We start from the raw sequence: 20,748 nt of genomic DNA on the forward strand, positions 1-20,748 counted from the left end.
CAAGGGATACATCCAGAATTGTACTCACAAACTAATCAATAAAATGATTTTTTCTTATACCTAAATAGCCCTTAAACTTGGCAGGTTTTGTAAGATAGATACTCAAACTTAGCTAGTGACCAGAGAGACACTTAAACTTAGCAAAAGTGTATCTTTTAAACATCTCATGTTGACATGGCAAGTTGATTGTTTTGCACACACATAGTAGCGCTTGAGAACCCAAATTGTGATTCTTTTTTCCCTCAAAATGTGTATGTAATTGATTTTTTACATTTCAAAATAAAAATATTATTCCTTGTGGGTCCCATAGTTTCAACTTACTCCTTTAACTTTAAGTATTAAATCAATAAAATGATTTTTTCTTATACCTAAATAGCTCCTTAAACTTGGCAGGTTTTGTAAGATAAACACTCAAACTTAGCTAGTGATCAGAGAGACACTTAAACTTGGCAAAAGTGTATCTTTTAAACATCCCATGTTGACATGGCAAGTTGATTGTTTTGCACGCACATAGTAGCGCTTGAGAACCCAAATTGTGATTCTTTTTTCCCTCAAAATGTGTATGTAATTGATTTTTTACATTTTAAAATAAAAATATTATTCCTTGTGGGTCCCATAGTTTCAACTTACTCCTTTTAACCGTTAGTATTATCATATTCTTCTCCTTGGATCATTAGCATGTGTTCTCCATTTTTACAAAGATTAACTACTTTTTCATAATTAGGTTATTACTATATCACCAAAAAAAACATAAAATTCAAGTAGGCTATCAAATTTTATGAAAGAAAACCCAATATAAAAATAAATCTCCCAATATTTTCAAGTTTCATACTGTAAAAACCAAACATTGTGCCCAATTAATGAAGTCATAATGAAGTAAAAGGTTTGAGGACTAAGGTTGAGGTCCAATTTTAAGTAAAGCTTTCAACTCCTCATAACCAAGTTGAGTTATTTTTGGAGTTCAAGTTGGTAGATGGAGCACGAGTTAATGAGAGGGCCGGAGTTTTCTTGAGAAAAAAGATGGAAAAAGGGGGTTGGGGGAGAGGGTGGTGGTGGCTAAAGGCAGGGGAAGGGGGAACTGCCTAGCTAGTGAGTGGGAGGAGGGTTTATTTCTTTTTTCCTTATTGCAGTTTTTCTATATATGCTTTATTTTTTTTCTAATACTTTTAAGTTATATTTGTCAAATTTTTTTCTTTGAAATTACACGTGTCATTTAATAATCGGTCCACATAACACGTTAGAAGCAAGTGTATTTCACACACCTAGCCTTATGTACACGGGTGTCTGAAAGACACACTTCTATCAAGTTCAAGTGTCTATTTGATCACTAGCTAAGTTTGAGTGTCTATCTTACAAAACCTGTCAAGTTTAAGGGGCTATCTAGGTATTAAGCCTTTGTTTTATGATTGCAGTTATTTATTATCTGCTAGCAAAATTTATCGCGAACAATGATGAGAGTGACCACCATGACAATCAAGACGAGGGAAGCGAGGCACATACGTGTAATATAAAAATATTATTATAATTATTATATAAAAAGTTTAGAAGCCGCTTAAATTGGACAGAATAATCAACCAAACAGAGATACATTAATCTTATAATTTAACCGAAATTATTGCTCATTATATTCTTATAACCAAACCACACCTAAAATCAAAAGATTCGATCTTTTAATCTATTAATTACTCCTTCTGGATTAAAAAGAGTGTCCACTTAGACTTTTTTTCTAAAAAAAGAGTGTCCATTTATCAAATTAAGAAAGAATTAACCTTATCTTTTTATATTTACCCCTATTAAATGTTACGTGATCAAATCTCAAGACCTATTTAAATAGGAGCAGTTTAGTCAAATTATCTATTGTTGTCTAGGAGTTTGTATTTTTTTAAGGGGTGTGCAAATGATTAAATTGACAATCTTTTTTATCCGGAAGGAGTATAATTTAACAGCTTATAATAGAAGTGCATAATAAATAAATTTAATATTGAATCACAATAATAATAATTTTTATAAGATATTTCGTTCTTGATGAAATCCACAGGAAATATATGTGAGCGGTATAAATGTAAGATAGAGTAGAAGAGGATTGGGAGGTTAAATTGTACCGACAGGGTAAAAATACGGAGAAAGCATGCGGTGACCTGTGTTTACGTAACAAGTGTAGGTAGACATTTATGAGTTTAATCAGAGAGCGATTAATTAGTGTGGGATCCATTCGCCGTTACTTGCACCCTTCTCCTAATCCTGTGTGTGCTCGATCTCTTTGTTAGTTAAAAGTAACACTAGTACTGATGCAAGGTACTCGTAATCGTGTTTATAGGGCAAAGCAATCGAGAGAGAATCCAACCATCCAAATCAGATCCAACGGCCGAAAATTGTCGGTACGCAATCTTAGTCTTCATTTTCCTGAACTCGTGTTTGTGTATTGGTGTGAGGACATATTATGTGTATATTTTCTTATTTTTCTCCTTTGCTATTCAACTCTTACTATGATTTTCATGCCTATGTTTCCTGGAATATCACTACTTTTTGTTGTTTTCCTGTATTATTGCTATTATTTGTAGTATTTTGTTTTACTTCGGTCACATGCTTACTCGGCTTCGTTTATTTATATATTCTTCTATTGTTTTTTTAAATTTTAGTTTTGTTGCTACTGCTTGAACGTTTTTGAGTTCGCTTATATGTTTTCTGTTTATGCATTGATTCAAATATTAAGAAAATCTGATTGTTGAGAGACTTAGGACTGCTAATTTCCTGTTTACATGTCTGTCCAATTACGTTAGTTCTACAATAAGGTAAAAGTTAAGTTGCAACAACGTGAGCTTGAAATGTTTCGTATAAATTCCGTGGTGTTCGGGCGCACCTCGACTAATTCCATGGGATACCTGTCACCTCTTACCAGCAACGGGTACCACGTAACTCTGTCCGTTAAGGCTAGGACAGATGAGACAAAATCACCGAGTGTTTTTTGTCTCGGATTTGAACCTGAGACCTCATGGTTCTCAACCCACTTTATTGACCACCAGGAATTTCGCATTTACCGCTGGGTGTAGATTGGCAAATTGAGAATCCTTTTCTTAAACCCTGTCTGTCCCTAACAATTAGCTTCTTCCAGATCTTCATATGGAGTCCAAGGTTTAGCCGGATACTCTTATTATTTGCATCTGATAGATTGGCAAATTGTATTTCACAATCGGTAATATCTCATGCATCTATCGAGTGATTGCGAGTGGATATTTATAAATTGACCATTACAAGTAGTTTGGTAGTGTGTCTTCCAGCAAGCGTTTTACCTTTTCATGGAATCCCATGCCATTAAAATTTATATTTTCATCGTCATTGTGCAGTTACGTTCATTCTTTTGGAAGTCCGTATAATCCAGTTTACCAGTTTTAGTGCTTGCTTTGATTTATCAGGTTGTTTTGATAGTGACGTTAGAAAATGAAGATTCCTTCTGATAATAGTAATTTGACATGTGAAACCTTTATCTCCAGATTTTATCAGTCCATGTTTCTATAACGGCATATGCAGAAACAAGGCGGTGCATTACAATCATTTTTAAGGAATGAATACAGCCGTTGAACTGAATTTTCACCTTGTACCTGAACAAATCTCCAGGATCCGAGTTGATTGATTTTTGGATTTGAGGGAATTTCATTGTAATATAGGGAGGTGGAGCCATTTGGATCGCCAAGTGACTTACAATGATGATCAACAAACAGCTTCTATTGACTTACTTTTATCTCTTTGTCTATATTGTGCTTTCATCAGGAGTTATTTTGTATAACAAGGTATGTGCCTTTTTCCAAGTATTTGATTATTGTCTTCGACTTCATTGGATCCATGGTTCATTCTTTGTAAGTTAGAATATGTTAATGTTTATAGCTTAAATGCATTTAAGCAACCTCAGAAATAAAAATTTTAAAAAAAAATCAAACTACAATTAGATTAGAACTGTGATTCAGGCAATCTCTGAGACGAACAACCAAAGTGACAAGCTGCTATCCTTTATTGCCATGAGCTTCCAAGGAAAACTTAGTAGGGGCCAGGGGGTGGGTCACTTACATTCTTAGGAAGCCAGAAGGAGGGTAGTAAAAAAACGCAACTATTTTCTGCTAGTCCAAAATCAACTTTCATAGCCATTCCTAACTGAACAGAGAAGGGACACAAGTTTCCTTACTTTCCGTTCAACTAAACAAAAACATGAAGGGAAGAGCAAATTCTTTATGAGGAATTGATGTTTTTCATTTGAGAAATTATCTAAGACCGATGTCAGTGCAAGCAAAGCTCTTACACGAGGCATTTTGGGGATAAAAAAAATAAAAATAAATAATGTTGGAGATTTGGAATCCAATGATGTGGATGGTGAGTATTGTTGATTTAGATTTGGCCCCATTTGGTAGTAGAAGGTAGAAAATTCTTGTTCAACTGTTCTCTAGTGTTTGTTTGTGATTTATAAACTATGAAGCTATAGTGATCCTGTAGAATAAGGCGTACATGTTTCAGAGTGCCACTTCCTCACTGCACTGCGCCCTTGTCGCATAAGCATACTAGTGCCTTGTCTTTTCCGATATCATGCATTATAGGAGTGAGCACACAGCAGGGGTTGTCTCATAAACTTCATTTGTCCAAAACACATCCAAATAATTGATTTGTATGTATCTTGCCTTCTACTCCACTACCACAGCTCAATGTGAAGTGGCATTGGTCTTGGTGGGGGTAGGGGGTTTTCTTTTTTCACCAGTCTGTATTTGTGCATCGTAAGCTTCAGAGAAGTTTCTGTTGGATGCATTTAATCTATGACTTAGGTGTAATTCTTTTACTTTTCGATATCATCAATACAAACTCACTATTTTTCTTCTGCCATTTATTTTATGTTTTTGCAGTGGGTACTTTCACCAAAATATTTCAATTTCCCATTACCAATTACACTTACCATGATACATATGGGCTTTTCGGGCTTAGTGGCTTTCTTTCTTATCCGTGTCTTCAAGGTATGGTAGTTAAGAATTACTGAATTACATTGACATTTTTCTAGTACTCTTTCTCATATTTACTCTTTTGGATGATGACTTATTGCTACCTAATTATTATTGACATTGTGGTCGAAATGTTTGCTAGATTGAGATTGCTAGGTATAAGTTACATATCAACCAGCTTGCTTTCAATAGGTTAGCATGGTACCCAATTTAGATGATTTGTGTTAAAAGGTCCAAGATTTTCTTCAGATGTTGTCACATACTTATTTTGTTCTGATGTTGTTATTTCGTTGATATTATTGTATCTATAAATACACCATGACCATTCAGCTTCCTGATAAAACCATTTTGTCCCTCTTCAATTCCCAATGAACAACATGCTCTTGACCTATTCTTTAACTGCTATCTCTTTAATGCATTTGTATCTCCCTGCCAGGATAGAAGTGCCTTGCCTAGTGTCTTTTCCGATTAAAAGGTCCATAATTTATCAGCAGCTTGTTACAATACTTCGACAAGTAGAAAAAGTTATTTCTGTTGAATTATTTTTGGGGACCTAGAGGAGGAAGGTATATCTATGGCCTGAGAATTGTTTTACTCTGCATTGGCAGTTTGGTAATCCTATCTAATTTAGCAAACAAAACCTAAGCAACTCGCATGGAATTAGAGTCTAGTGCTGGATCTTAATTTGAAAGGAAAGTTCATGGACAGATTTTGACTATGTTAGATTGATCTGAGAGTTTATTGGTCTATTTTGAGGCTCATCCCTAGTCACTCTTCATCAGGATATTTAACATTGTTGATGAATTCAATTTTTGTTTGAGGAAAGTACTGTGCTGGTGAAAATTTATCCTCTTTTTACACTACCCTGTGACCTTGGAGAGAAGGTTGTGGCCATGCAAATGAACTTCCTTGGAGAATTCGTTAAGTCTCTGTTTGTGTACTAAAAGGATTACGGGTGTATGGTCGTCTTTAGTTTCTGAATTTAGTTCATTTCTTACTTTTTCTATATTGGCAAATTAATTTTTGATGTCTGATCTTAGTACTTTGATTCTCGTATTTAGGGTCATCTGGCTTTCCCTTTTAATTCATGATTATCTTTTTGCAGGTTGTGTCACCTGTCAAGATGACTCTTGAAATGTGAGAATTGCACATTTGAACTGCTTTTATTTTGAAACGCATCTTTATTCTCATTTCTCCATTTATTATCGAATTTGCAGATATGCAACATGTGTTATTCCAATCAGTGCTTTCTTTGCTGCAAGTCTTTGGTGAGCTCTCTACTTTGAGGAACTCGAATATTTGTTGGCCTTTCTTGCAGGTTATGTCATTCATGATCACTTGTGACTTGTTGGTATTATTTATTCATTTGAAATTGGAGAGGTTCCTGTTAGACGTACTCTGTTATATTTTTCTTCATATTCATCTACAGCTTAAAAGTTAGTATAATGTGCTACTAACAATGTTTCTTCATAAAGTTTGATACTGTTGACCATTAAACTTTCTTGTCTCCTTGTTCCTTGTTCCTCACACTTGGAGGTTCTTAATTTCTAGGAGAGAATTATGGTTGTGGATGATTTCTGTTTCAGTTAGTGAGTTGAGGCTATGAGGTTGAAATAGTTTATCTCTGAAAGGTGCATATTTTGTACTCACAGGTTTGGCAATACTGCATATCTATTCATTTCTGTGGCCTTCATCCAGATGCTCAAAGCTCTGAGTATGTCTGTATACTGTACTCTTTTCTAATTACAAATTCCTGTGCTTGGGAATCTACTGAATGGTTGTAGCTTTCTCTGTATTGAAATGGCAGTGCCGGTGGCCACATTTGTCATGGCTGTGATTTGTGGAACTGATAAACTAAGATGCGATGTATTCTTGAACATGTTTTTGGTCAGTATTGGTGTTGTAATATCCTCCTATGGGGAAATTCACTTCAACATAGTAGGTACAGTTTACCAGGTGACTGGGATATTTGCCGAGGCTCTTAGGCTGGTGTTAACTCAAGTTCTTCTCCAGAAGAAGGGATTAACACTCAATCCTATCACCAGCTTGTATTACATAGCTCCATGCAGGTATTCTTCCTCAATCTTCAAGGTTGACTTATCTGTTTTCATTTGGTCAAGCCCGTGTTTTGTTCAGATCTATTTGATGAGTTAGAACTTGGCTGTCAATGATTCCATGTCTTCCCCGTGTTCACCACCCACCTGGGATTAGAGAAGAAAGGACAACATGCCATAGGACCTTTCCTTAGATTGGTATCTTTTAATGGGTTGGAGTAGTTCTTGATTACTCCCGACCACAGTAGCTGCTGATACATCATATCATCCTACTGCACCTCAAGTCTGTTGAAATGTGAATCACATTATCTAAAAGCTTAAGCGGTTAGAGGAAGGATACTTCTATACACCTATTTATTTATTTTAGTTTTGCAGTATACTCAGATGTAACACAGACATTGAACCTTGACATTATACTGTATCATTCATTTGCTACAATCTTCATAAACAATAGTAAACAAAGTTGAAAGGTCTTGCGTCACGGTTAGTAGTAAACTTGGTATAGAAAATTTATGGATTTTATGATTAATGTTGTTCGCTGCTTGTGTTGCCAAAGTAGATTTATGTGTTCATAAACGACCATTCTAAATGAGGTCAAAGTTAAAAATTTAACAGATTGTCTGGTGCCAACAACATGTGCTGCCTTTTGGGTGACCATGGCACTTTACATAACATTTGTAGTCCTCATAACTTTTTTGTTATTCCGCATTCGTTTTTGATTATCGACATGGAATCGTACTTGAAGGACATATATTTGATGAAATACGGCATCTAATATTTTCTTGCTTTATTTACTTTAGAACTGCATCCTTTGTGATGGATAGGCTTGCAACAATAGGGGTTATGTTTCTTATACCATAACTTGTAGAATATATTTTCTTGAAACAAGAAATATTATCTTTAAATTTCTGTGAATATGTAGTCCTCTGTGTAAATCTCTTTCCTGCATGCCATGCATTAATATATCTTGGCATTTGTGAAGTCAAAAAAGTGCTGTTGATGTTGACAAGGTGGATATCTACTTGCTAGTTTGATTGTGGCAGTGTTGGCAACTGTAATGTGAATGGTTTCCTCTATGCATAGAGATAGAAGGTTTATCTGTATGCTGTGATATGTAATGGCTGTTTTACATATTTGCTTACATTTTCCTCCAAAGTGAGGTATAGTTTCTATAAACTACTGGCTTTGAAGGAAAACATTCTCTGTGTTCGCAATGAGTGAGACAAATTTCCTGTATTTCAAATGGCAGTCTTCTGTTGTTTTGAGTCTCATGCAAGTGATATTGCACTGCTTCTTGAGGTACTTATCATTTAATGTTTTAATATGCAGCTTCGTTTTTCTTTTTATCCCATGGTATCTTCTGGAGAAGCCTGAAATGGAAGTCTCACAGATCCAATTCAATTTTTGGATTTTCTTTTCAAATGCACTTTGTGCACTTGCTTTGAATTTCTCAATTTTCTTAGTGATTGGTAGAACTGGTGCTGTAACCATCCGAGTGGCTGGTGTCTTGAAGGATTGGATATTAATTGCCCTGTCAACTTTAATTTTTCCGGAGTCGACGATTACCACTCTTAATATTACGGGCTATGCCATAGGTAAACTTACCATTCCTTATTTATTGGAAATTTATGCTAACAATCACCATGTTGATGAAATTTTGTTTCTGGTTAGCATTATGTGGTGTCGTGATGTATAACTACATAAAGATCAAGGATGTACGAGCAGCCCAGCTTCCTGTAGATAATATCATAGATCGAACAGCTAAGGTCAGCTTTTGTTCCGACTTTCAGACCATGTCTTCTTTTTCATTTTTTAGATTTCGTTGTTTTCCTGGTCTGTTTTCTGATTTCCCAAGAGGAACATAAGCAGTTTGGATGCTACTTTTGTTTCTTAGGGAGTCGGTGTTATCTTGTTTTAAGCATCAACAGTGAAATATAAAACAGTTATCATCCTATTGTGTTTATAATATAGAGCTTGTTGCACCCAAGGGTGTGGCTTAGTGGTCAATGAAGTGGGTTGAGCACCATGAGGTCTCAGGTTCAATTCCCAGTAGAGACAAAACAACACTAGGTGATTTCTTTCCATCTGTTCTAGCCTTGGTGAATAGAGTTACCTAGTACATGTTGTTGGTGAGAGGTGACAAATATTCCGTGGAATTAGTTGAGGTGCGTGCAAGTTCGCCAGACACCACGGTTATTAAAAAAAAATAAAAAAAAATAAAAAAACCAAATACATAGGCTGCTTAGAGAAAAGCTACATTATAAATATTTCACGAATAACAGATGCTTATAAATACTTAATGCCAGCAATAGATAAGCTTACTGTTATATATTCTGCCTCTCCCATTTTTGTTTCACGCTTTCTGGTTGAGGTCAAGATTGTTATTGGCTTGTTCTATTGTTTTAGGTCTTTATCTTTTTCCTTTTGTGAGGGTCAATGGTGGGGTTTTCTAACCCAATTGCTTGCGTGCTTGTCATATTTAAAATGGAAGACCATGAAAAGAAATATTTGATTAAGTCACATGCACCCAAGGGCGTGGCATAGCGGTCAATGAAGTTGGTGAAAACTATGGGTGCACAGAGTTACGCGGTATATGTATTAGGGGGAGGTAGTATGTACCTTGTACCTGGTGAAATGTGGAGGTGCACTATTGAATAGTTGATGAACATTTTGTACCTTGGCCTGGGCACATCCTTTAAAAAAAAAAAAAAAGATCACATGATTGCTTAATTGACCGTCTTTGTTTGTGAGAGGTTCGGCCTTCATATGATTTTCCTTGGGAGTGTGTTATACTATTAAAAGTATGTCTTACCTGCATTTTACCTTCTACAGGAGCTTGAGATGGAGAAGAAGTCATCTGATCTGTACTTGCCAGATGATAATGCTGATAGTACAAAGAATGGTTCTTCAGATTCAACAGTGGATGAGGAAGCACCTTTCATACCATCAACTAGGGTCTCTCATCTTGGGCGAAGCAACCTCTCATCGTGAGCATTATAAATTCCTCGAAGTGTCATTTTTGGTGCAGTTTCAGTTGTCAGATTATAGACCAAAAGGATTGAAGAGAGCAGGTCTTGTGTATACACCACACCCTCTTACCATTTTGCCAAGAGTTGCACTTCTTTGCAAAGTGCTTAGTGCTTGCTATAAGGTCATATGTTGTAATATTTTAGGGCTGTTGACATTCAACGAACTGTTATTCTTTTATTCACATAAAACACACTCAAGCACATGCGCATATTGGTATCATACATGCAATTGGATCGTGCCTTGGCAATCTAGATTTTGGATGTGTTTTAGCTGAAAAGTCTGTTGTGCTGTTACTCGCCCAAAAATTGTCTTCAGTGAAGACACATGGCAACCAGTTGAGTTTAATAGAACCAATTTTTATTACAATATCTGTCAATGCTAATGAATAGAAATCAGTCTAACCGAATTTTACATAATCCAAACAAATTGAATCTGACTCAAGTATTCTGTTTTAGTTTTTGTAAGTGTCCCTGTAAGGTAACCATTATTACGGAAGAACAGTGTGGACGGTGTAATTTGACTTCTGAAGTTTGTTTCAGAAATAATTGTTTCAAATTGACACAGTGATTTGAAATTGTATTTCAGCTTCAATTTTTTTCGTTTTCGAACTTCCAACACACAAATTTGTAATCCTTTTCAGAAAAACTAGAACTATCTGAAAACAACTTCAATTTTCACTCTTTTTAACTTCAATTTCAATTAAAAAAATTCAGCTTCAATTTGCTTTTTGTCCAGAAGTAAAATAATTTTCATATTTGATTTCGGTTTTTTTTATTTAACCAACTATTAGAGGAAGCACCTCCAGGCTCTAGCTCCGGGTCCAATTTATTGGATGTCCCGAAAGGGCCCTGTTCTAGCTTCAAATGTTATACAGATAGCGTTTACCGACCACTTTTTGATCCCGCAATCGAAAAATAGCCATTATTATAGAGTTCAAATTCCATAAGTGAAATTCGGACAATGTCTCAGAATTTCACATATGAAATTTGGAACTCTCGTGACAGTGTATATTTTCAATTACAGGGGGCTTAAAAGTGGTTATATGTGAATTTTACCCTCAAATGTTTGTGGCTTTTTCTCTTAGTGGAGTAAATGCTCGGCCCAGAATTTCCCAAGCCTGTACACTTCACTGATTGGGAAAATATAGCAACAGTTTGGATATATATAGATGAGGCTGAAAACCATCATCTTATCCACCCCCATCGTCATCAAAGTCTAAATGCAACTATTCTGACATGTTCTTAGTCTGCTATGTTCTTAACTATTCATTGTTGTTTAATCTGCCTATTATACATCAACAGTAGCTGCCACTAACTGCTGTCAATAAAGCAGAAACTTATTTTCCTTGACTCATGGAGGCACAATTGTGGTGCAATAAAACGTACAATTGTATAGGTAAGTTCCCATTAAATCCTTGCACTTCCTTAGTTTCTTTGGGTTGAGTTTCAACCCTTTTCCCATTTTTATGTAGTTAAACAGTAACATCGGCACCTTTTTCTGCATTATTGATGATGAACTAAAATTTGTATTATGTAACAAGTTAGAACATCCACACCGGTTTAGGTAATAGACTGTTGTCTCTCGGGCAATCTTCACCTCCTGATTAGCTTTTAGTAGAATTTATGCCAAAGGTCTGTTTTCTCGACATGGTAACAAAAACAGGCACGTTCATATTCCTGGTTTACCCAATATTAGATCCAAGAAGGAGCTATAATATTAGGTACGAAATCAGACGAACCTATTAGTTTTTGCATAGACACTGTACGTATTTGTATTAGGAAATTCATTAAATATGTATACTATTTAATTGTGAACTCAGTAACTAAAATGAGCCATGAGTTTGGTGACAAATTCAGAAGTCCAATAACTTCAAATTCTAGTTCCGCCTCTGGTTAGACCTTCATTTTATATTGTTCATGCTTCAAAGGATATGCAGGATGTTAAAGCTCCACATTGATTGACATTATAAATTATTATGTCATTACATGATGTTGGATAGTTCTCACTTCACTAGCAGCCCAAAAAGAAAAAGGACCTAGCCAGTAGTAAAGTACACTCACAATAGTATTGTTATTCTTTCATGGCAGGGACAGAGACATCGAGACTTCAATATCCACTCCCATTTTTACACAGAAGTTTGCAGCTACCCTTTTTTCAGCCCTTTAATTCCTCATTTCTCCACAGTTTGACTTGTAGACCCATCCACCTCAATGCAACAAAGGTATCTTTGTCTTTCCCGCTGTATTAGAACCGATTAAATAACTTCGAAATTGGCCCAACAAGTAATTTGTGGATTAAACACGAGAAAATATTTTATATATTATAGCTTTAGTTTTGAATCCAAGACTCCAATACCATATTACATCTAATTTAACTTGTATACATGATGTGGAAAGAATATATTAACTTACTTTTTTAAGTAACTTGCCTAATTTTTCAGGTTACGAATTTCACTTTTTAACTACGAAAGTATTTTAACTTATTTTTTCGGGTAACTTGGTCATATTACTAATTTCACTTTTTATCAATGGCTGTCTACATTTAACTTTTTGTATGTACGTTAAAACTCCACTTCTGTTTATCTATCTGCAACACTTCACTCTCTTAATTGTCTCTCTTTATATGTTGTTTGTGTAAATTAATCAGACATTAGCTACAAGACGTAGAAGATCAAACATAGAGACGGACACATATGTGCTAATGGAACCTGGAAAGCCGGAGGAGTTTGTAACTGAGGACGAATTAAGGGACAGGTTAAAGGGTTGGCTTGAAAATTGGCCAGGCAAAGCATTGCCACCAGATCTTGCAAGATTTGAAGATACTGATGATGCAGTTCAATACCTAGTAAAATCTGTGTGTGAACTTGAAATTGATGGAGATGTGGGTTCCCTTCAGTGGTACCAAGTTCGTTTGCAACAAGACATGACATGAATAGTGACTAAAATGAAGCCTATATATAATATGCCAGTTACAGTTTCTTTGTTACTTGTTCATTAGTCATTGGAATAGGATATATAGTTAGTTGTTGTTATATGAGTATTGGAAACATATTCCTCCGAACCGTTTCTATATATGTATCTTAGTTTAACTGGGGACGCAGTTTGAAAACAATAAGGGAGACTTTTGAATTTTTTGATCTTACATTAAAGATGTATATATTGGATCCAAATGTTCTTTGAAGGTTGTCGTCTTAAACACGTCATGAGAAATGTTAATATTAAAGATGCATGCATTAAATATAGAAAGTGGCATTCGTATTTGAAAGAATTTAAAAAATATATATAGAGTAAAACATATACATTTATTAAAATGGAAGAAGTATTTTCTAATTCTCTAGTTATTTCCACTACTGTTTTGAAAGTGTTCTTGGATCTTAGAGAAGATTTCTTGCAATTCAATGTCGTTGTATTTTTCAATATTGGCCTCACGTATAATTATGTTATATCCAATGTCAAGTTAGGGGTGTGCGGGGTAGATGGTGTCTTGTTGTTTTTTTTTTTTTTTTTTCACTCCAATAATTTGAATTTGCACCACATAAGATTCATTGAAGGTGAAGCGCTTCCTATCCAGATTGTTTTCAATCTCAGGGTTCAAACTAAAGACCTCTAATTAAGAGAATAGAGGGATCCATCTCACCACGATTCTTTATGATATGTATGTACGCAGAAGGTGTTAGAGTGTGTCGTAGACTGGTTGAGATTATAGATTGTACTCCCTCAGTTCACTTTTACTTGTTCATTATTAACTTTGCACGCCCTTTAAGATTTAAGAAATGACGTACATATATTATTATGGAAAAATTACTTGGTGTAGGCTGTTCTAAAAGGTAATTATTAATAATAACTAACTTTTGATTTATTTATATTTAGTAGCTAAATTAATTTTCTAAATTACTATAGGTAGCTATACCGAAATACATATACCTCTCTCTATTCTCCCACACTACACATTTCAGATTTTTCATCTTCTCCAAACCGTAAAAAACTTTCTCCCTCCTTCCTATTCACTAACACAACCGCCGCCGCCCCACTACCGGAACTCCGTCGCCGCCGGTCATCTTCGTCGGTTACCATGTAAAGTCACCACGGCGACACCGCCAAATCTGAGACACCACCAGATCTGAGAAAATACAACACTGCCACACTATTTTCCGGGCACTGCCACACTTTTTTCCAGCCAGATACGCCTTTCACATCATCTATTCTCTCCGTTCCAAACTCTAACTAACGTTCCATTGTTGAACTTCCATGACTTCTGGTGTTCAAAAAATGAAGCAGAAGTTGTTCCATGGCTTCCATTGTTGAAGTTCTGTTGAAGTTGTTCTTCTTTTGCTAATGCCTATGACTACTTGTTGATGTTTTTTGGATCCGGTGGTGCTTGTATACACGGTGGTATTTTGGGTGGTATTTTGTGTATTTCTTCAATTTTTTGAGTCTAAATACAGTGCTATTTTGTATTTCACCGTAAATTCGACCGTTTTGATTGTATTCTTCCTTATTTTGTATTGTATTTTTCATTTCATCATTTTTTGAGTGTAAATACATTCAAATACAATCGAATACATTTAACCTTGCGACGCCCGCCGGCGACCTTGCTGATCAGAGCTTAAATACATTCAATTACAGCCAAAATAAAAGGATAGATTAATATATATACACTCTAAAATGCACAACTCCGTCGTGTATTTAAATGCACTAGAATATAATCATTTTGAATACACATGTTTTCAGAGAAATTAAGGTTGCATGTATTCAAATACACGCAAATACATGTGACATCTGAAATACAGTTAAATACAGCGAAATTGCCTAAATGTAGCTACGAATTGTAAATAGCAAAAAGGTAGCTACGGATTGAAAGCAAGAATTAAAATATAGTTATTTATGTAAGTTGCCCTTTTAATATAATATTCATTTTAATTGGTGTATAGTCTTAATAGACTTGGGAAATGATTTGAAAATGAGTAATTAATGTTAAGGGTAAAATAAGAAAAAGAAAATTTGTGTTTGTCTTGATATGATAAAGTGGACAAGTAAAAGTGTAAAATTTATTTTTAGTATAATTGATAAGTAAAAGTGAACGGAGAAAATAGCTTGGTCTTTTTATATGAACTTGTACATAATTAAAATATATTATGTGTTCTGATGTCTGAACAAATGCGGAAGGAGGATGACAATAGGATTTTTAATGAATTGAGCCATTTAAGAAATCATTGAGAAGAAAACTCTACTGTGAAATATTGACAGATGATGGCAGGAGATATGATCCTTTGTTTCATCAGCTGCTTTGCGTAAGACGCAACCTTTGTCAACTTGCATCACGTGTGCCGCACGTGCATTCCGTACGCTGTCGAGTTTAGAGTTTGTTATGTTGTTTTCGTAGCTGAAATACACAAATTAAGGAAGAGAAGAACCTTATTTCTTTTGTTACTGTCTACGTGTCAAGCATTTGTTGGTCCTCTTTTTCATATCAGAGCGTTTGGAAAGCAGGCTCTCTTTATTTTAAAGGGAGATTGTGACTTAACTGTTCAATAGACACATTTTAATAAGTGTTGAAGGGTCTAATAGGAACAAGCTTTAGTTTAGGTGTCAAAATAGAAAATCATGGCAACTTTGAGGGCCTGCTTATCCATTTGACCAATAATATAAAGCTAGGCATATATAAGATGATGTGACATCTCTTTATGACCAATATTCCTATTTATCTTTTCTCTCAAATTTTTGGCTTTTCCCTCTATTTTTCTACTTATTTTTCTCTTTGTCAATTATTGCACCAGTGGTGGTTACGTATATGTCTATTTATCATGTTGAAACATTTCTTTAAAGTTACATTCTAAAAGGACTCCGACATGGGTGCTGAAACGTTTCTTTAAAGGTCTATACATATTCCAAAATTATAGGTGCTTTAAGTAATCTGTAAGTGGGTGGTTTATTAGTCCAAAAATTCATACTACAAATAAAGACCACAAATGTATCAGTTTTCCTACATTCTTGTAAGCATTTGTACGTATAGGGCATTAACTTCACAAAGGTAATCACATGACAGTATCTAATCTCTTGAAAAGTTTGTTCGTTTAGCCTCCTCTTTTCGTCTGATAAATTAATCTGTGTGATTTCAAATTTTTGGGTAATTGGATGCGCCTGTCTCCTTTTCTATGTCTGTTGTTAATGGCACATATTAGATCTGTTTATTATATGAAATTTTTATCTCACTGATACTAAATTGAAGTGAGGTTGCAGAAATATCACCAACAGGTGTTGGCTTTCAGTAGAGAGTATAAATATTATTTACTCCGCCCCAATGACACATTTCAGATTTCGAAAGTCGAATACGCTTTTCTTAGACTGCGATTTTTTTATACGCCTTCTAAATATTTTGGTTTATCAATTATTATGACATATCGTATTTTTTACGTAGTTTCCAAATATGTAAAAAATATTCAAAAAGCTTAAAGATTTCATGTACGAATTTACGATCAAAATTTAAAAGTTTGACTCTCAAAATTCAACTGTGCCGCATAAATTGGGTGTTTCAAGTGGTCATAAACAGATATAACAATGAAGTTTTTGAATCACAAGAATAAAGTTTGCAAGGACTGCAAAAGGGAAATGGTCCCAGAATGGATAGAAGCTTATGTGAACTCCACGGGACTCAAACAACTATATATTACAGGAGATCCATTGTTTCAAGGAAAGTAAGCAACCTTCGATGCCTGCAAGAACTTTAGAACAACGGTTGGCATTGTCGGAACTTTAGTGGTCTAAATCTACTTCATGAATTGCACCTATAGATGTGCAATTTTGAGAGAGAATATGACTCTTACTTGGAAAGTACTTAAGCAGAACAATTGTAAGTTAGTTGTATGTGAATATGTACTACATTTGGCAAAAATAGTTGTGAAATTTGAAGACCTACGAGTGAATATAACAAATAATAAAGTTGGTTGTTTTGTTTCCTTTGTGTTTTTAGTTTTGTTAGTTCGATTTGTGTTTCTAATGCAAAGTTAGTTGTCTTTTTCTCTCTTTTTTCTTTTGGGAAAGGAATTCAATAATGAAAAATACATGTAGTTAAACTATACTCTAATTAATATCTTTGTGATTTAATCAATATAATGAAATTAAAATTTATCTACTCTATTTACACTACATTTTTTTACAAAAAATTAAATTTATTAATATCTTTTATAACGCGCGGATAAATTCACTAGTAAAGAATAACCACAAATACATTGAAGTTAACCAGATTAACTAGGTATTACAAATAGAAAAGCCAAAGATTCACTCCTTTATCTTTAAAAAAAAAACAGAGCCTTAAAGAATATTTCCATATGTTTTCATACTTATATTTAGTTCTTCATTTCATCTTTACTTTAAAAACGTACAAATAAATACTCATAGTGGTAGAATTTACGCCTACATCACGGGTTTTAGACAACATCACTTGGTGCAAACAGGGATGGCCTAATGGAATTGGTGTCTTTAATCCAAATCTGAAAAAGAAATGTCAAGTATATTCAATAAAACTAGTTTATGCGTGCGTCACACGTGCATCCCGATCGCCGCACTGTTAAGAAAGTTAATGATTAATTTGGACCACCCCACATGTAGCTATCAATTCACCTAGCTTTACAATCTTAATTTAATTTATCATATGACGACCACCCAAGTTAGATGTTAATCTATCATCACCTACCAGTTCATCCCTTCCCTACTCCAACACCTCTATATAAAGAGGAGAAAATGTTAATCTATTATCACCTACCAGTATTAAGACATTGAAAATCCTATTGTTGCCTTTTCGATCAACCCCAAGTACTGATGACTTACTTTTTTATATTTTCAACTATTCTTTAGTTGAGTTTCCGAGTCCGTTGCATTTTGCACCCCTAACGTATGTCCTCTTTTGTGATATACACCCTGTTCTATATCTTTTTATAATTCGCACCCTAATCTCTTTACTTTCTTGCAAAATAATGAAACTACTCTTTTTATAAATTTTCCACAAGGGCAAAATTGGGATACAGAAAATAAAAAAGAAAATGACACAAAATTAAGAAGAGCCCAAGAAGATTTCTTGGTGTTTATGGTTTGTATTGACATTGCGACACTTCTTGATGATCTTGAAATGGCACTCCGGCAACACCCATTACTCCCAGTGGATACAATTGCTTCCAGAGAAAATACATTGTTCATTTGTACATCTGATGCTATTATTCCTCCGAGCAAAAGGAAGATAACTCTACAGGATGCCAGGATCTATAAGACCACCACGGTTTTTAGCATTTGGAGTATCATGTTACCCTTTAAGAGAAAACATTTCAAGATTTGGAGGTGTATCACAGAAGGAAGCACATCCACTTACAATTTCTCTGCTCTCTGTATTTTTGACGTAAGCAAATATATCACAACCAACGACTTTTCCCTTGGATTTGTCGAAGAGAATAGGAAAGAAAGTACGTCGTTTCACTCTAGATTGAGTTTGTAGATCCTTCCATTAATCACAAAATTTTAATTGCACACCCAAAAAAAAATATTGCAGGACTGAATTTAGCTTTGAAGAAAGAGGCGCAAATTGTTTTGAAGCAACTGTTATTTCCTTAGCTCATAAGTACATGCATCTTTTTGTACTAACATTATTAAGATTTGATGCAATCACAAGAAGATACTCTAATGGCAACACTAATCGTAAGAGAAGTTGTACTACTCTGTTGAACTACTCCCAAATTCCATGCCAAAATCAGAGGAAAAACAAATATCAGACTATTAATGATGACGAGGGCCATTGAGTTGAGCATATTATTTGAATTCTGCATCCGTCTTTGCACCCAGGATTTGCCACCCTAACTATTAATGACGATGATGGCCATGGTCGTGTTGAAGCAGAAACAGCTTGAGTTTGTTGGTTTTTTTTTTTTTTGGATCATTTCTATTCTTATTATGACTATTCTAATTTTGCCCTCGTGGAAAATTTATAAAAGAGTGATTTCATTATTTTGCAAGAAAGTAAGGAAATTAGGGTGCGAATCATAAAAAAATATAGGATAGGGTGCATATTACAAAAGAGAACATACGTTAAGGGTACAAAACGCAACAGACTCTAAGTTTCCACCTAGTTACTATTGCTGAACAAAAGAATTTGTGAACTTTCATGTAAGTTTGCCAGCTCCCGCAGCTACTACTACTCCTTTCTACCGAAAGTTGTTCTTGATTAAGAAGAACCTTCACGAATGATTCACTCCTACCATCACATGGCTTCTTCTTTGCATCCAGATTGTGTTCTGACGAAGTGAAAGAAATGGAGAAGAAGGATGGTTTTGTCTCAGTGATGCCACAAAAGATGTTGTCCATGCACACCACACATACTCCCAATTTCTTGGGGCTGCACCAGAATGTTGGCATTTGGGAAGAATCCAATTATGGGAGGGGTGTTATTATTGGGGTTCTAGACACTGGGATTACACCAGGCCATCCCTCTTTCGATGAAAAAAAATGTGAGTTTAATGAAAACGTAACATGTAACAAGAAGCTCATTGGTGGAAGGAACTTCTTGGGTGGCTCTATTGATCCCCCATTCGATGAGGCAAGCCATGGCACACATACTTCAAGCACGATTGCTGGAAACTTTGCTGATCATGCAAATGTGTTTCAGCAATGTCAATGGCACATCAGCTGGCATGGCAGCTCTTGCTCATGTTGCCATGTATAAGGTGTTTTCCGTAGTCACTTGTGAAGAAGCTGACATACTTGCTACATTTGATGCTACGATTGATGACAGTGTAGACATTATCTCAATCTCCACTGGTGGATCTTCTCTAAACTTTTACGATAACAATAATGCTATTGATTTTTTGTCTGCAATGCGGAAAGGTATTATAGTGATCGCCTCTACTGGTAACCATAGTTTAGGCAGCCCTAGATTGTTTAACGAGGCACCTTGGATTCTCACAATTGGTGCTAGCACCCATGATAGAAAGATAGTAGCAGTAGCCTTGCTAGGAAATGGTAAAATATATGATGGTGAGTCACTTTTCCAACCTAACGACTTTCTTCGTACCTTATTTCCTTTCAGCGAAGTTATGATCCTTTGTTTCATCAGCTGCTTTGCGTAAGACACAACCTTTGTCAACTTGCATCACGTGCGTCGCACGTGCATCCCGTACGCCGCACGTGCATCTCGTGCACAACACGTGCATTCCTTGTGTGTCATGTGCATCCCGTGCGCCGCACGTGCATTTCATGTTAATTAGTAGAAATATTTTGAAATCACACACACACACACACACACATATTGTAGTTGTTAAATATGCGTGTGAGATATACATCTAGTGTAAAAGAAAATTAGTGCAAGCTCAAAATGATGAAGAATGATCCTATTTCAGCAGACTTAATAGTTAAACTCAAAATTACTGAATATTGATTAAACTTGCTACGGTTATTTCTTGGAATAGTTTGCTGCATAGTAGACAACTACTATGAACTAATTTCTAGCTTAATTAAATATCTTTTGAAGAAAAAAAGATTTATACACCTAAGTCTACTTTATTAAAAAATAGGCCCCCAAAATTTAGGAGCCTAAAGTACTTGCCTTAGTGGCTTGTGTATTGAGCCAGTGCGGCCGGGGGTGCAACTTTCTTAAATGCAACAAGAGATAAGCTCAATGAGATAGTATAGTTTATGTGAAAATCCACT

At 35.2% G+C, this 20,748-nt stretch overlaps 2 protein-coding genes across 4 annotated transcripts; both read left to right on the forward strand.

Moving 5' to 3' along the window:
• The first annotated feature begins 2,034 nt into the window (after window positions 1-2,034).
• LOC132621871 (probable sugar phosphate/phosphate translocator At3g17430) lies at window positions 2,035-10,311 on the forward strand. 3 transcript variants are annotated; one of them, XM_060336340.1, is made up of 10 exons: window positions 2,035-2,378; window positions 3,492-3,788; window positions 4,884-4,991; window positions 6,082-6,113; window positions 6,194-6,244; window positions 6,629-6,690; window positions 6,784-7,045; window positions 8,360-8,625; window positions 8,702-8,796; window positions 9,863-10,311. In XM_060336340.1, the coding sequence occupies exons 2-10, from the start codon at window positions 3,702-3,704 to the stop codon at window positions 10,019-10,021; spliced, it is 1,122 nt and encodes a 373-aa protein (XP_060192323.1). In that variant the 5' UTR covers window positions 2,035-2,378; window positions 3,492-3,701; the 3' UTR covers window positions 10,022-10,311. The 3 variants fall into 3 exon arrangements, with proteins under 3 accessions (XP_060192323.1, XP_060192325.1, XP_060192326.1); XM_060336342.1 differs by having other exon boundaries at window positions 2,035-2,374; XM_060336343.1 differs by lacking the exon at window positions 2,035-2,378 and adding an exon at window positions 2,426-2,444.
• An 875-nt stretch (window positions 10,312-11,186) lies between these two features.
• LOC132623794 (protein CHLORORESPIRATORY REDUCTION 7, chloroplastic) lies at window positions 11,187-13,240 on the forward strand. The gene is made up of 3 exons (XM_060338608.1): window positions 11,187-11,455; window positions 12,148-12,281; window positions 12,707-13,240. The coding sequence occupies exons 1-3, from the start codon at window positions 11,413-11,415 to the stop codon at window positions 12,989-12,991; spliced, it is 462 nt and encodes a 153-aa protein (XP_060194591.1). The 5' UTR covers window positions 11,187-11,412; the 3' UTR covers window positions 12,992-13,240.
• Window positions 13,241-20,748: the final 7,508 nt, after the last annotated feature.

The sequence above is a fragment of the Lycium barbarum genome, chromosome 12 (genome assembly GCF_019175385.1).
Source record: "Lycium barbarum isolate Lr01 chromosome 12, ASM1917538v2, whole genome shotgun sequence".
Classification (NCBI taxonomy): Eukaryota; Viridiplantae; Streptophyta; class Magnoliopsida; order Solanales; family Solanaceae; genus Lycium; species Lycium barbarum.

Bases quoted from the DNA above. Each gene is read 5' to 3' on its own strand.
- LOC132621871 (XM_060336340.1), top strand. From the start codon at position 3,702: ATGATGATCAACAAACAGCTTCTATTGACTTACTTTTATCTCTTTGTC. The intron at 3,789-4,883 runs GTATGTGCCTTT...ATGTTTTTGCAG, and splicing joins GAGTTATTTTGTATAACAAG to TGGGTACTTTCACCAAAATA. The intron at 7,046-8,359 runs GTATTCTTCCTC...TTTAATATGCAG, and splicing joins TATTACATAGCTCCATGCAG to CTTCGTTTTTCTTTTTATCC.
- LOC132623794 (XM_060338608.1), top strand. From the start codon at position 11,413: ATGGAGGCACAATTGTGGTGCAATAAAACGTACAATTGTATAG. The intron at 11,456-12,147 runs GTAAGTTCCCAT...CTTTCATGGCAG, and splicing joins TAAAACGTACAATTGTATAG to GGACAGAGACATCGAGACTT. The intron at 12,282-12,706 runs GTATCTTTGTCT...TAAATTAATCAG, and splicing joins TCCACCTCAATGCAACAAAG to ACATTAGCTACAAGACGTAG.